General features: G+C 37.6%; 1 protein-coding gene across 1 annotated transcript; it reads right to left on the bottom strand.

Moving 5' to 3' along the window:
- Positions 1-883: 883 nt before the first annotated feature.
- nkx2.9 (NK2 transcription factor related, locus 9 (Drosophila)) lies at positions 884-2,003 on the bottom strand. Its single transcript, XM_061219942.1, has 2 exons — positions 1,850-2,003; positions 884-1,472 (listed from the first exon to the last, which is right to left on the bottom strand). The coding sequence occupies exons 1-2, from the start codon at positions 2,001-2,003 to the stop codon at positions 955-957; spliced, it is 672 nt and encodes a 223-aa protein (XP_061075926.1). The 3' UTR covers positions 884-954.
- Positions 2,004-17,979: the final 15,976 nt, after the last annotated feature.

Consider the following 17,979-nt stretch of genomic DNA (forward strand, 5'->3'; position numbering starts at 1 on the left):
ATTTCAAATGAATAATATTTCTAAAGCAATACTAATATTAATTGTTGTTAGGTAATTAGATTTAAAATATGATATGCACTGTAAACGACGAATATAATCACAATGCATTCCGTCAATTAAATATGATTAGGTAACAGCCTACTGGGATAGCAAAACATAAACAAAACAAATTAAAAAATAGAGGAAAATACACGACTTAGTTCATACCTTTTCTTTTAATGACAATTTCGCAATGGTACACGAAATGGTGCCTGTGCGACCATCTTAGGAGTTCTTATAAAAACTAACAACTTCAACAAATTGAAGGTATAAAGCACAAAATCGAAGGACAAGCGAAATTATAAAAAGGTCTGTTTATTCATATTGTACAGTTCAAGATAGACACGAATATTTGCTTAGAATGCTTTTTTAAAATGACCATAAACAATTTAACTGGACGTATTGCTGCATATAGTGAATACTGCAAATATTAGGCCACTAAACGTGTCAGGTCAAAAAAATAGTGGTTTCATTTAAACAGGTTGGTACAATCGGTTCCATTGTGGCCTAATTTTATTTTTGACAGAAAAACGGTGATGCACAATTTAAAGAAATATACTATTTTATTCAAGCATACAAAGGTAAGAAAACAAAAAAACATCTCCTTAAAATATCAGAACAACATTTCACATTAAAATATATAAAGTTAGGTAAGGGCTGACAAGAGATACGAAAGTCAAGAACATTGTCCTCTTTAGGTAAAAAAAAATCATGTGCAAAATAGTTCTCATCCAACAAATCGAGCAGTTTAGATGTTCACATTTTTCATTAAGTTGCCAAAAACATGTGAGCAAGTTCACAAACATGAGAAGGTTCTTGTGCCAAGCCACGCATTGGTTCTTGAATCTTCGTTGTGAATAGTTTTTTAATAGTCCGTAGTGTGCGTACAACACGCAAATGTTCACAAAGTCTGTTTCACCAAGCCCAGTGGTGTCTTGAGGCCACTGGGGCTGTTAAGTGCTGGTATCTGGGAAACAGCGCAAGTGGCGATTGCTGAAAAGACTGGTACCCGTGGCTGTTGAAAGATGCAGCGGACGCTACCAACGGGATGCTACAGCCGGTTTTGTCTGGGTCGATAATGCAGGTATACGGCTTGCCGTCTCGAACCAGGATGGGTACCACGACTCGACGCACCACGGTGGGGTGATTGGCGTCCTGGGGTCCCTCCGACCGAGCTCTCTTCATCTTGTACCTGTGGTTCTGGAACCAGATCTTCACCTGCGTTGGGGTGAGGCTGAGGAGATGGGCGAGGTGCTCGCGCTCCGGCGCTGACAGGTAGCGCTGCTGCCTGAAGCGTCTCTCGAGCTCGAAGGTCTGGGCCTTGGAAAACAGCACGCGACGTTTCTTCCTCTTCTCCTCTGCCTCGCATTCTGAGGAAGGCTCCGATTTCTTGGTGGAATCCGGTAATGTCTCCGGGCTACTTTCGTCAGAGGCTGGTGGGATCATAAACATTTTATTAAACAAGAGAATTTCTAATAAAGTAATGTTAATCACAAGGTGCAAATGAACCGAGAACGCAGGTGTCACATAACTTAACTAGGAGTATCATTTTACAATGTAGACATCGAAAAAAAATTGACAATGAAATCATTCTAAAAGAAAGGTTCAGCCATGTTTGTTGATAGTACCAATCCATGTACGTTGATGTATAGTGCCAAGCCATGTCTATTTAGCTGATATGATGTGTATGATGCATGTCCACTGTACATTCAGCGAATGTATTTCGGGTCTAGGATTACAGCATTTTATGAGACATGTACTTATCATATGCAATGAAGGACTGCTGTAAAAAATGTTATCAGTCACTTACACAGGCAGTGGCCCCTGTCGCTTTCCAGCCAGGACGAGTAGCTGCCTCCGGAGCAGGAGAGCATTGGAGAGCGCTGAGGTACCGTGTCGGCGTCATGCTCAGGCAAATCCAAAATACTCCTCACGGTGAAGCTGATTTTAGCAGAAATAGCCATCGTGTTTTTTTATGTAAAAAAGGGCCCAGTCGGCGTCCCTAAATATTAATTAAAACTCGAGAAAGCCGCGCGTAGAAGGCAGATTATCCACTTGGAGACAGCTGTAGAGAAGCGCACGTTGTTACACGGGGACCTCAGATAGCTCTGTGGGCACCAGAGGCGGGATGTTTATATAAACAGCTGCCAGGGCTGCAAACACTAACCGCTTTCAGAGTCGCCCTTCCATAAGATGCTAAGTACCTGAATGGCTCAAGTGGCGAAATCCCAGTGAGGGTAGGTGTAAATGCGAAGAAGAATACCCCGTTACCTACACAATGGCCGAAGGAAACACTCCTCATCATTACATATTCTGTCCGATTCGCCGAAAGTGGGGAAACAGATAATGGTAATTGTTGCGGCTGAATCACGTCTTGGGTGGCAAGTGACAACAAGCGACCCCCCTCCCTCCTCAACAAACATCGCCGGTATTTGCATACAAAGTGAACCATTAGCGTGATGCCCGGAGTTGTTTTAGCTAATTCATTAATGTGCTTTGTCTTCTAATTGCAGGTAGCCTATGCATACTAAAAAGTAGAAGAAGAAAAAACAGAAAAAACATTAAACAAACAAACTGGCTTGTAGTTATTAGTTATTTTATCTTCTATTATTGTTTTTTTAGAATTGACATGCATGCGTAAACCAATTAATTAATTGATTTATCCTAAATATTTATTTTTAATTCTTTGAAAATAAAAATGACTGGCAACGGTATCCTCATCAAACTATTGACTACTTGGATGCTTGAAGTAAGACAACATCGTTTGTTCAATGTAGGCTCTTGATATGGGCAGTCATGTGAAATTTGAAACCGCAAATCCATGGTTGAATAGGCTACACGTTTTTTGTTGTTGTAAATGTATCCGATCATTAGAAATAAATGCCTTGGATCCAGGTGATGTTAAGTATGGGGTAGAGAGGACCAATCACTGTTCACACAAATGGAAACCAAATAAAAAAAGAAGAGGTGAAGGAGACAAATCAACTGAAATGCGCAGTAAAGTGGCTAATTGTGACGAGCTAATAAGGCAGGTGCTTGAAGGACAGGTGCACTGTTGACTGGCAGGTCTTCCACGGGACTTCGGGCCTGAACCAAGAAAAAAGCTCAAGTCTAAACCGAGGGTGGGCTATAAGGTAACATTTTGCTTATCCTTCGTTTTACAAAAAGTAGGAAATAGTAGTAATTATTCGACACTAATTCATAAATCTCTTCCAGGGTAAACTCAATTACGCAATGATTAAAGCATGTCGCAGATCCCTATATGACAGCACTTATGTTTCACAAATAACTTTATTTCAGGATGTACATAGGTATATAGGTCTCGCGTGCGATTCTTGTGTCGGCCAACGCCCTGCGTTCTCGTCAGGACAGCAGCGCGGCGAGGCAGCGCTTCGGCGTTCCCATGCAATGTTCCAGATAGGCACATCTGCAGCGCGCCTGGGATGACAGCAGCCATTTGTCCGCGGCGGAGGATCTGCCCCCCGAGCGTCCTGGGTGGTCGAACGAAAAGGAACACAAATACATGCCAGCCAGCGCGAGGGAACAAAGGGGGGAAATGTAGCCCTACGTCCTGGACCCGTTGGAAGCATTTGTTCCAGTCAAGATTTTGCATTTGTTCAGTCCCGAAATAATACGTGATTGACGCCTCACCACAATGTGCTTTAACTTTCTGGGATAAATCCGAGCTTGTTCCTTGTTGTCATGGTTTTGAATGGGCCTGAATAGGATTTGGGCCACTATCTACTGCTCCGCGTCTACTGCCGCCAAGTCTATACAGAGATATTAGTTATGCGTTTCGAAACTGAATTAAAAGCCTTTTAGTTTCCACTATCAAACGAAATCGTTGGCTTCAATGGGTTGACTTTATGAATGGCGAATAAAAATAATCATTGCATCATTCTGAATATGCTTTCGTAAACATGCCTGTTATCAAATAAATTACGTTAACATCAGCTTTGGTTGGCCATTTCAACCGCTTAAGAGTCAAGATGGAAAGTATAGCGTATCATTTTAGTAGCAGGGACATTTATGATGGCTGTCTTAACCGGAAATTAGCGTGCACATTACACCAAAACCCATATATTGATGAACATCTCTCTTGGTTAAGAGAACAAACACGCTAAATGTATTCAGTGGAGAGACTTCGCTTGCTTGGCACACAGATTACTGTAAGGTGCCGCAAGTACCCTTAATTTACAGAGGACTCTTAATTTAAGTGCAAAACCCGACAAGGCAAAGAAAAGTCATGTTCAGACTGCGGAATTCCTCACTACAATGACCCCTCGGAGCCTCTTAATCTATTAAACACCCACAGGCAGAAGTGTGCTTCACCGAGAGGAGGTACTCTGAAACTACCGAGGGCTCTTCACAACCAAATATTTGCTTTCGTTATTAGATGCTTTCCCAACAAGCAGAATACTTGGCTGACTACACAGAAAATATATATTCATCCTACTTGCTATGTAATACCGTTTAGGTTTATGGACACGAAATACATCACATTACGGCCCGTGGTGAAATATAAATAAAATACAATACAGTTATCTTTACACGAGTCAATGCGGCCGCACAAATTACTGACGAAACCTCAACAATTGAATGACCAAATTTTCACAGAAGTGCCTTAGGTTAAACACTTGTGAATCATGAAAAGGTGTGCAGAAGTAGCCAAACAAGTAGCCAGGGTGTAGGCTGTCAGTTAAAATAGCAACGTGTTATTCATTTCGGTTATATGTGAGGGCAAATAAATAGTAGGCCTATGCGTAACTTTTCATTATCAAAATACACTTGTATATGGCCTACATTTGCATAAACTGGAAGCTTAACCGAGGTCGATACAGGGTTGCACATTAGGAGAGGCAATTTTAAACGCTCTTAGCGCAAGTGCCAAGATGCTTGCAACGAGCGCAACGGAATCGAAAAGTGCTTACTTGTATTTGGCTATTTACATTCTGAAATGCCCTCATACACATGACCGAGGAACACACACTCACATATGCGCACACATGTACGGTGACGCACGGGGCACACACAAAAACATTTTTCGATTCTTAAACAATCGTAATCAAATTTTCATCATAAAAATGATTGTGTATATTTAGAAATATATGCCGAGCTAGATATTACTCTAGGTTTATATAGTATACTGTTCTTTCACATTCTGTCATCTAGGAAGACAAGGGACTTAATTATTTACTTATTTATGACCCCACATACTCGTAAATCTTTTTGAAAGCCACCGGATATGAGAACATAGCCTTCTCCACGACAATAAGTCTGAAACGGAGAACAGAAATTGCCATGTCGTCCTGGCACCATTACTTAATTTGTAATTCAACATGCTTGAACTTGTTTTGATATTCCTTCAAAATCGCCCGCTAACATTCTCAAGCTGCTTTGTTCACAGAACAAAGTCTTGTAAACATAAAATTTCAGAAATCAGATATATATATACGGATGAATAGAATTATATTTTTTGAAGTAGATGTACAAGTAAAATACTGGAAAACAATACATTCCTCCATGCAGTACTTTTCATAATAATCGACATACTTGGTTTTGCGCTTATGGACCCCCTCCTCTCCAGTTCAGACCACAAGCTTTTGATGGGATCTAAGTCTGGAGACTGAGATGGCCATTGCAGAACATGGATGTTGTTTTTACTGAAACATTTACGTGTAGATTTTGATATATGTTTGGAGTCTTTGTCCTGCTGGACAATCTCGGTTTTGCAGAAAGAACCAGATTTCCTGCCAAATTTTTTTTTTTTTTTTCCTGGTAATGAATTAATTGTTCTGTTGACCTTAAATATTGCAGCAAAACAGCAACGATGCACCTCAATATTTGACAATAGACATGAGGTGCTTCCTGTATGCATTCTCTTTTGCTCTTTTTTGCGGCCATACATGTCAATTGTGCTGATGGCCAAAATGTTCATTCTTGGCCTCACCTGGCCATAGCACTCTCTTCCAGTCATAATTCCCGATGTTTGGTTTTGTTTGTTCAGTAGCGACTGTCTTCTTGCCACCTTTCCAAAGAGTTTGTCAGAATGGAGATGTGATTTTATGATTCTTTTTGAGACTTTTTGAGATCACCCAAAGATGTAGCCAATCTCTGCCATTCTTAGACTGGGATCCCTCAGTTCTTTATGACCTCCCTCACCATCTTCCTTACCGTGCACTTGCCAACATGCACTTGCCTCCTGTTCCTGGCAAGTCTGCAACCATGTCATATGTTTAGTATTTTCTATTATTGCCCTTACAATGCAAAGTGGTATGTTTAACCATTTCTGTATTTTTTGTACCTATTACCAGACTTTTACCATCTGTATTTTCTGAATTGGCAGTTCTTTGGCTTTTCCCAGACTGATGGATGACAAAGGGATTTTGCATGCTTGTTACCAAATTTTTATACTCTAGTGAAACAGAAAGTGATTAAATGACATTAGTTCCTTTACACTGAGATTGACTAAATTAAGTCAAATTGATTCTATTTACAATAATTGTTAGGTGTGCCAATAAGTTTGACAAGTATGGTTTTCTGAAAAAGAAGAAGAGATTACTGAATAAAAAACATTGAAATAAGAGAATAAATGTGGTGAAATATGTGTTTGAACATAACATGTATATTATTATCTGCTGTGTTTACTAAATACAACATATTTTCTTCATTTTTATCAAGGGTGCCAATCATTCTGTAGCCCGCTGTACCCATCTGGGTTCTGCTGATTAAAAAACATCGAACATTTCAGCTAAAGCCTCGTATTTAGGACACAACCAACCTTACCAAACTCATTCATCCAATAGAAATAATATTTACAAAAATATTGTATATAAAATATGTATTTCCTCATCTTTTATTCAACTCTTGTTTGCCAAAACATTTACTGGTGCTTTGCATACTTTCTAACCAATGACCTTATGGATGCATTTATTTAACTTGTTCATGCATTAAGCAAATCAAAATATGTCAGTATATGAGCAGGATATCTGGAAGAGAATCCTGAAAATACAAGCCTGTATTATTATTACTACTAGGAACAATTGCAATGACCACTGTTTTTTTTTTAAATATATTTGATTATTTACATTACCTTGTTTTTTTACATACATACTGTATTTTATGTCGTATAAAAAACTAACTGAACCATGTAACCAGAAATGTGCAAAACTAGCGTAAACCACACCGATGCTACAGCAGAATCCCCCTTATCAACCGAGGCCTCTAGTACAAAGCCATCTCCTTGGCGACCACCGTATTTGCTTAGGGGACTGAGAGTGTCACCTTTGACCTCTGAGCAACCAAAGAAGCAGGAACACGTTTCTTGGACTCTTCCAGAGCACCACTTTAAGATCCCCTCACAAGTCCACGGCAAACAACACTTACATATTAAAATAAAATACAAATCAGAAACTCAATTGTGAATAAATGTTCATTATTCATTAATTCATTTTCCAACGCAAATATATGCTATTTATGTTACTGAAGAATTATTTAGAGAATTGTTGCCAAAATGATGAACACCATTTCAATTCGATCAATGCATTATACACAGATAAATCCATTTATTGTGTTTGCATTTTTGCTTTTGACTCATGTGTGCTTGTCTGTCTTGTGTATTTGTAAGGAAGGATGGTACATAAATTAAAGGGTTTGCATGGAAACCAAACTCATAAACAGACTAAAATCTAATGGAATAATTGGTATAAATTAAAGTGAGAAATGTATTCTAAGAATATGTACTTTTAATTTGAACTAATTTAAATGCTGATTGTGCTTTTTGGTTTTGTTTTAGGAATGCATTTTGTGAAGAGGTGCATAATTATCATGATGAAAAAATAAGGAGGACAATATAATAATCCCTCAAAAAAACACAAAAAAAGCACACAAAAACAACATCATATCTATATGCATGCAAATCCATTACTTCAAGCTTAAATTGCTTAAATCTAGAAACTGCTTTTAGAGTTGATCGACATCTCAACTTCCACGAACAAAACCCTGGTCTAAAATCTAGAGAGAATGAATTTTCCCAAAAAGAATATAAAACTTAAAGAGATCTGGATACATTTACCCGAACAAAATTAATATGTGAAACGTGTGGATGTGAACAGGTGTCTCTGCAAAAAGAGAATAAACTGTATAAATAAAGGTAAAATAAAAAATATGTGGACAAAGGACAAATATTTCACCTAAATTCACATCAATCCCAAATTTTAAAAAATATTTCCACCCAAAAAATTTCTCTAATTAGTGGATAAACCAAAAACTCAAGGAAAGTATATGAACACCTTTAATGTTGACAAAGCCATCGACTATGGACAATGTTTGTAATGAATGTCAAAACTGTTGTGTGCAAACTGCAACCACTGACGCACATCATGCAACTCGTGCAGCGAAGGCTAGCAAGGTAGCAGGAACTATATGCAATACGCCACTTTTAAACGTCATCTCCTGGGTTATGTCAACATCTAACGGCCAGACAGTGGGCCACAACTCACAGTTTGGAAACCACTTACTTAAGGGATACCATGGATACACAATTGTAGTATTTATGTATTTATACATTTATTTCGGTATTTTTTGTTTGTTTGTTTGTTTGTTTGAGCAAGGCATAGCATCCATTGAGTGTCACACAGCTCTGTGAAACACATTGAGCATGTCTTTTTGTATGTGGGCTTACTGTCATCCGTCATGGCTAACTTTAGTCCACACAATGATTAATGTTGTCCTGTTGAGGTAATTCTCAATATCAATGAGCTACAGTGCCTAGTATAATTCAGCTGTATGCCCACTGGTGTCACACAATGCGAAGAAGAATTGGTACCAGCCATGAGTGATATTTTTAAATAGATTCTTTAATTAAAATGTTTAGTAGTTCATAATGTCTCAGCAAAATGTAATCTACTGCTGAAAGTAGCAATATATTTGATCATTAAAATGTTAAGAGTGATAAAATTATGAGTGAACTTTCTGAACACGTTGCTTCATCACATCAATATGAGTGATTATTTATTGACCTCCAACCTTGACAAATGAATCAAGAAAGTCAATGAACAGTTACAGCATGTATGAAAATATGTTTATATATTTTGCTGCAGAAGAAAAGCATACGATTGGTCGATAATGATTATGATGATAACAAGTAAATAAACATAAGGGCGGCCTGTAGCGTAGTGGTTAAGGTAAATGACTGGGACACGCAAGGTTGGTGGTTCTAATCCCGGTGTAGCCACAATAAGATCTGCACAGCTGTTGGGCCCTTGAGCAAGGCCCTTAACCCTGCATTGCTCCAGGGGAGGATTGTCTCCTGCTTAGTCTAATCAACTGTACGTCGCTCTGGATAAGAGCGTCTGCCAAATGCCAATAATGTAATGTAATGTAAACAAGACATAAGACAGGAGTCACGCCTTTCTTTGTAAGACAACATCACCCTCTAGTGGATACTAGGACATATTCATTCAAATATGACTACATTGGTCAATTAACATCAAAATGTAAATGATCCATCCGCTGTTCTAATATGTATGAAAACATTTAATCTCAAGGTAAACGGTAGTAAAACTAACAAGTTGCATCCGCGCCAGAACCGTGTGACTTTTCAGCTCTTTTAGTATAAGAAGACATGCTAGGCCATGATGACCTGCTTCAATACCCGGCCTTTTATGTAGACATTATGCATGTGTATATATAGTAGGAAAGCTCAATGTTAGAGTAGCAAAAAAATGACAAAACAGTCCGTGCTTATTTTATCACCTTTCACACGGAATCGTTATTCTTGTGTGCCTGCCCACGATGAAGATGGATTGAAAATGAAGAGGACGAAGAAGATGTTACGTTAATTACAACATACGATATTATAATCACAATTCTATCAGTCTGCATATCGAGGAACTGTTGCGCAAGGGACGTAAGTGACATTCTGGCCAAAATGAGTACTACATATCACAAGAAAGCTCTTGGTGAGATCTATCTTGTGGATGTGCCATCCTTAACTATATTGAAATAAAGGGTAAATAACCTACAGACTCATCCAAAAAATATTGGTTCATTCAAACATTTGCTTTGGCTCTCTTGTAAAATTCGGAAAATGGCACTTGCGCACCAAACCCTCGATTTATACCGTATCCTTCTCCTTAAAAACTACATAAAATGGGTAATATGTATAAACGTTTTAATTTGCCAGCAGGTGGCACTATTTTCAAATGACATTGACTAGTAGCCTACCATGTGTGTGGATTATCTGTCATTGGGGTCTACTACGGACAAAACGCATGGAAAACGGAATTGCTTGTCAAATTCCAGGAATACAGATTAAAGCTTTTATTTGGAATTGTGGTGGAAGCTATATATACACATACAACGCGTGTAACAACATTAGCCAAATAACACAATCAAAATACCAACAAAACTTAATTATAATTTCAGTTTGTATACTTTGAGTTATGCCAATGGATGAATTAACCCTACACTGGGGCAAATCCAGATTTTACGTTTTTACATGGAGTTTACAGTGCTCACTAAACAAAACAAAAAGATGTAAACTGTAGTCTAGACTAGCCTAGGTTTAAACCAATGGTAAACTAGCCACACAAACACTCTGACCTTGTTCCACAGCATATAGGCCTACATCTTATCAAGTATACAGTTTTAGCAATAAATGAGGGAGGCTGTTGGTTTCAGATTAAAAATGACTAATTTTGTGTGTCTTAGTTGAATATATGATGCACGTACGAATAAAGTTGGACATTTTTAGGACTGGTTTTCGTTACAAATTGTTCATTTCACAGTAGCTGACACTTACTATCCTTTACCGACAGCCTCCAGATTATTAGGCGATGTGGTCCATTATTATACTTTCACATGCACACATTTAAAATCACAACCATGGTCGTTTAAGAAGTTTACAAGTGTTGATTAGGAGAAATTCCACAATTCCAAGTTACTCAACAATGTAATATTTAATGATAATCAATGCCAGGTGACGGTACTAACCACCGTCAGCGTGATGGATACTTAAAAACGTCGTAAACATTGTTGCTTTTGTCCTCCTCAGGTGAAACCCACTGCGCTCTCTGAAACACGAATACACATGTCGTTAACCCAGGTTCGTCCTCATTACTGTGGGATTATGTTACAGGCTACAACCTCAAGACGTGTGTTAACCTGAATTTCACAATTTAGCTGATTTCGTTTAATATTAGAACTGTCGCATCCACCGGTGAACGTATTTAACCGGTTGAACGTTTCCTTTTTTCGATAACACGTAAGTAAAAGTAAGAGCTACGGTTTGGAGATAAGGTAAAATACGCATTTATGTTTAACATTACAAACATGGACATGGTTATCCATTCAGAAGGGAAAGTTTAATCGTCTTGTCATCGCCTTGCATATAATCATAATAGTAATAATAATAATAATAATAATAATAAGAAGAAGAAGAAGAAGAAGAAGAAGAAGAAGAAGAAGAAGAAGAAGAAGAAGAAGAAGAAAAGCTTTATTTATGTATTACATTTCATGCATAAAAATGTAGCTCAAAGTGAGCACTAACATCAAAGGAATTAGAGATAATTAAAATGCAAGACAATGTGTACAGAAAGAAGAAGTAAAATAATACTTATGGCCATTTTATATTGCTTGATACATCTGGAGGCTTTCTCAGATTTTGAAGGATTAAACCGAGCTGCAGATGTTTTACGTAGGCTCGTCACAACCTCGGCGACATGGATGGGACTCGTATTTGAGATCATTGGAGATGCCTGCGTTACGAATGAAAGTGCTTCAACAGTACGTTTTATATGTGACACGGGTGATCCAGTTTACTATCTTTAATTAACAGCACAAAAAAACGGCATCTTAAAAAACCATATCAGCTAATGATGATATCGTATAGTATAGTAGTACCTGCATTATGTTTACTATTATAGTAATAATAAAACATGTTCTTGAGTTTATACTACTACTAATAACCACAACAACAAAATAATAATAATAATAATAATAATAATAATAATAATAATAATAATAATAATAATAATGGGCCTACATTTGTGTTCGGTTCTTTGTTATATGGCCTTTTGATATGCGCTGTTTTGTACGTCGCTTTGGATAAATACGTCTGCCAAAGAAAATGAAATATAATGTAAATTTGTACCTTTGTACAAATTTCTATATACATTTCAACATTAAATAGCTATCATATTCCCAATGAAACAATGCGGATCCTTTTTTATCTGAATGATTAATTTGGCAGTGATGTACATTTTCGCCACCTAATAGTCACGTGCCTTGCTGAAATTGCTGTTAGGGAATTAACCTGGCGCTGTTCACCACCGTGCTCATCAGTTTGGTGTTTTTGTCAATCCGTAACTATCTTTAACTCTGTGTATAACAGTCTATAACAACTGACTACTTTGTTACGACTGAGATGGCCTGTAGTCTAACCCTTGCAGTAGCTTATTAAGTCATGCAGTGTCAGCTTGAAGTTTTCCATCAAACAACAGGCAATAAGTATTTAATACGCGTAAACGGCTTTCAGACCCATGGCGTCCGTCTCGTGGTAAAAGTTTATTGATGATCGTTGGAAATCTATGGTGGTTCAAGGTTGGTAAAATTGGTAATAAATCAGACAGCGTGGGTTCGTCAGACTCATGTTTATTTATTAGTATCGCCATTCCCAACGGGATAAACTCAAACAGCCCCCAAAATTAACTCTGATAAAACGTCTGACTGGTTTCGCAAACGAAACTCAAGCGGCAAACGACCGAATCAGTTGTTCCATACTGTGAAAAAAGCCTTAACAGAAGATGACTCCAGCTAATTTATCACGCCTGTTGAAAGTCGGTCGCCGAACTTGGGCCAGAGTATGCGGTTTTGGGAAAAGCATCGTTCCTTCCATACACTTTGCATGCATTCTTTATGTTATTCTTAACGGGACTTCCAGTTTCCAAATGAAACAGTAACAGATTTATAAAAAATCTTTTTTCCCTTATACTTTCGGCTATGCTGGTACATAAATGAAGTGCACGTGCGACTCAGTTCAGTCATTCAGACTCAGGTCCTAATGTGTTTCTACCGCGCATATGCAGCATTCAGCAAACGCAAGGGCGTGTGTGTACATTTTATTTTGTTGTCGTTGTCGTTGTCGTTGTTGTTGTTGTTCTTTTTCATTTTTATTATTCGGCCACTTGACAAACCCTACCAACGTGCAGAAGGATTCAATGGAGAGGAGACGAAGGCAATGCGGTGTAACGACATAATGGCCATAGACATAGCATACCTACAACCAATAGATATAATGCAGCAAATAAACTATGAATAATATGTTAATACTATGTGTGAATGAATGAATGAATGAATGGTTAGTTTTGAAACTAGACATTATATCTATGATGTAGTGTTTTTTTTTAAAATACCCTGCTCAGCAGTAGGTTTTTTTTTTGTTTTTTGGGGTTTTTTTTGCAAAAGACAAAATTGTAGAAGCAATTTATATATGCAGCCTAAAATAATGCCCTTTAGATGCCTATCCAGAATGCTGCCAGTATAGCCTATTTTGTTTTATACTGTGCGCTATTATAATAGGCTATGTAATCAGGCTTAGTTCCATTACACTCGTGGTACTGTAGTATCAGTAAAACTCTGTCATAAAAATCTAGATCACTGTCCAGAGAAGCTGGTAGGAATAGAATTGCATTTCTTTGACAATGTATTTTAGGATCTGGTCAGAAAAACCTCACAGCTTGCTATGCGCGCCACAGAAACCGCATTGCCTTATTTATTTATTTACATTTTAAAGTTCAGTTTAAATTCCGACCGACCTTACTGGAGACTATGCGGACTTCAATGAGAAACAGATTCATTCTAACGGTCCACTCCGTCGTTAACTTGGAGGTATGCGTTTAAGCACGTGTTTTATTTCTACACGACGGCACGTCGTCCCTCATTAAGTCGACTAAACGACAACCAAATACACGCGTAACGAATTGTCACTCAACAAGTCAAGGAAAATATTGTAGTTAGATTTCATGTGGGTCAGAAAAAAAAATGTATAGTGTGGTTGGGGGTGCGACTGGGGCCAGTGAGTACCCTACGCTTTGTTTCCGTTAAGCAATGCTACATATAGCCTATAGCGCACATTACATGCAATGATTAATGATTGCTCCGGCTTTGTGAATATGTCACCATGCATTATTAGGAAAGCATTTTGGATTGGAATGGCAATTGTTGTCCAGTGGAGGGCGCCGGTTAGCAAAATACTGTGCCGTGAGGACCATGGTAAATTGATAGTCCTGGAATTGATCAATCAGAGCAATGATACTTGGCCTGCATACAACTTGACATACCGTTACTCATTTTGGTCATAGGCTACACTCGCAACAGTATAATCATTATGTTTATTATCAAAAGAAGATATGGGATAAAGCAAGAAACTGGTACAAGAATAATTTCTGCTTTCTGGTGTAGGGTGAGTGGCGTTACATACTACTCTGCAAAATCTACAACTCTCACGTGCAGTGAAGTAGCCTTCGCTCGCGGACAGGAGTGCAGAGAACCACGCGGACAATGTGCGCAGCCACGCGCTGACTTATCCAGAAACCTGGTGTCTGGCAGAACGCGTAGCCTACACAAACAAACGTGTTTTATTTAAATTGGGGTACTTAGGAATTGTTTCAGAAACGATTGCTAACCACAGAAAGTGCAAGGAATCTATCAAAGGTTCACGATAGTGTTCCTTTCTGGAGCCAGGAACTGATGTCTCTTAAACCGGTAGAAGCAGGGCAGACAACATACATGTAAACAATTATAGACTACTATAATAGCATTTTTATTTGCATTATATATGTAGTTAAATCAAACGCTTCTAAATGCGCTCGAAAAACAGGTATGAAGGAAGATGAAAATCCTTCCTGCCGTCACGAATTACATGTGTGTCTTAAGTGGCCAAGGCACACGTCTGTATTGCCACATGTGCTTCCAATGACAAATAATTAAATTCAGAAAGGCAAAGGGATTAACTTCAATAGAAAACATATTCACGATGTGATGTCGTTTTCTATTCTACATTTTGCACAGTTACCAAGTTTGAAATAATGGGCAAATTATTTCACACAAAAGCATAGGCCGAATTCAAGCCATACTAAAAGATTAGCCTAGCCTAGACATTGATTTGGCGTCTTGGTCCCTTCCCCAGTGTTTTAGTGTTTTAAATTAATCTGGGATTAGGATCGAGGTAGGCATATCGTTCAGTTTATAAGTATGTGACTACAGTATATTTCATGTAAAGCACTGTTAACGCTGCAGATATAGCACTGCGCTGGTAAAACGTTTCCCGCTTCAGTGATGATAAATTAAGCAAATTAATCCACGTCACCCCGTCAGACACACACACACACACCCACACACAAACAAACACGCGCGCAGTGTAAATACCGTAGTGTGTCCTTGTTTTTGTCACGTGTGGATAATGTACCGTTTTACAATAAATGCATGGATGGGTATATTGTATTACACTTAGCCTAAGATTTATATGTCAGGCAACTCTCGTATATCTGCATATGTGCAAGTCCCATTTCGGCTGAAAATCAAAATGTTCCCGAGTGCCTAAAATGGATTTGGAGTAGCCTATAGTAGCAAATTATTTCCGCTTCATCATGAGCATGAAATTAAGGACATCCGAGCAATCTCACAGAAGATAAACAAAAATGATTTACAATTACTTCTAGCTTATCGTAAATGCTAGTCTCATTCCAAGACCAATATTATACCAAGTTGTACTGCTGTCAAGCACTTTGTGATGTATGCTTGTAAAGTGCTATACAATTATTATTATTATTATTATTATTATTATTATTATTATTATTATTATTATTAAGACAGGCATGTCTTGACGCATTCAATCGATGGAGTTAGAGTGATGCTCCGCGTGGTTTTACCAATGAAAAACGCATAATTTTTCATAATCCGAGCTGCATTCTTAAATAGCTGTAATAGGGGACATCTGTTAATAAAAAATAAAAAAAACAAGCACAAATTCGAAAAAACGTAAATTTATATGTTAGTAATGCAAGCCGAGTCTTGATCTCCAGTAAACCACCATAGAATAAATAAAGCGTTTTAGTCAAGGTAAAATAATGTTCACCCTATAAGAATGCAGCCCAAACTCGAAACGAAATTTGCAGAAACATGATAAGCATCCATAGTAGGCTACGCATAGCAATCAAATTGTTAAAATACTACGATGAAATGTCATGGGATCACATCAAAACTAACTTTTAAAACACGAACCCGGTCAATGACCCTTCCCGACCAAATCCTACAGATTTAGCCTACCTGCCTCTCTGCAGCGTCTCAGTCTGCACGCTTTGAATGCTTTGGCCCAGCTGATTGCATTTTTTACACAACGCTCCTACAGCATAATCTACAATCTTTTGTTTTCGGATTCATTCAGGAATATACTTTATAGTAAATTCGGCAAAGCCACTTACATAGTTCAACAGATTCGTGTCCCAGGTGGAAGAATTATCATAATCATAATTCCTGAGTAGGCTATGCCAACAAAAACTTGGTTCCGTTATCAATCGGGCATCAGCTTCGTTTGCAATGTTATATGAATGAATTAATGAATTAATGAATTGGCGAGTTAATTAATTTATTAGACCTACAGTGTATTTTTATTAATGGCGTTATTTATATATCTTCATATTGAGCTTGTTCTTTGGTAGTCTAAATCATAATAGTATGGTAAATGGCTTTTTTTCTGTTCTGTATTGCGCATTTAATTGCACTTTCAGACAGCTGTAAAATATTTTCTTATTTACACGACGGTTAACATAATTTTACTAATTAATTCATAACTATGAAGCAAGTTCGAAAACCGAGTTGATCCACTGCTAGATCTTGACTGGAAACACTTTACCTCACTGATCATGTAGAGTAGGCCTATGTAATCACTGACAATGTATTTCATAGCAATGCATACAAATGGCACACAAATTGTCATGCAAATAAATAACTAAATATTAAATATATAGTATATAGTATTTTATTCCCAATCACTGAATATGGCTATAACCCCACAAATTGAGTCCGTCAAGAAAAACAATGCTAATGCGTACTTTTACTTGTTAGTCAAAGTGTAGGACAAACGTTGATTGAATGCAGGCATTGTCTTTCTAATAGTCATGAATAAGACTCTAGCTGTGACAAGTTGCGAGCGAACAGCGGTAACAGCACCGTCTGGGTCGCTTTACGTTTTCTTCTACTATGAACAGTTTCAAATATTAATAGCATTAATAGCAGCCTTAAAAGGAGAACATGGAACCAAGAGACCGGTGCCTAATTAAACGCAAAGATCATATTGAAATATAGGGTAAATAATAACAATTCAATAAAACTTTACGTTTTGCATGGCTAAATGGCTAAATGCCATTTTATCAAATGATGGTTTCTTTAAAATAAAAAAAATAAAAATAAAAAAACTACAACCTAAAGGTGCAGTATTATTATTATTATTATTATTATTATTATTATTATTATTATTGTACACAATCAACAAGAAAAGGTGCATTATTTTCAATAAAAATGTATGATTCCAAAATATTAAACCGGTTTAAACAATTTTAAATACATTTTAAGCCTGAATATTTTGGATTGAGCACAGTAGGCTAATGTAAAGTAAATGAAGCCACGTTGACTTGGCCGAGTTGTGGTAACACCAATAAACAAACAAAAACAAAACAATAAACACCAACTCAACGTAAGTACGCCTTTTATGTTTTTATTTTGTCACTTTGACTTGATATAGGCTACGCCTGCAGGAAACATTTCAAGAAAATTAGCAACAACACACGAATTAAGGCAGGGAATAGTGGTGTTTATAACAGACATAGAGCAACCATCGATTTTAAGGGATAATGACACCGCGTGCTTGCCCGTGGTCTC

Source organism: Conger conger, chromosome 1 (genome assembly GCF_963514075.1).
Source record: "Conger conger chromosome 1, fConCon1.1, whole genome shotgun sequence".
In the NCBI taxonomy this organism is placed as follows: Eukaryota; Metazoa; Chordata; class Actinopteri; order Anguilliformes; family Congridae; genus Conger; species Conger conger.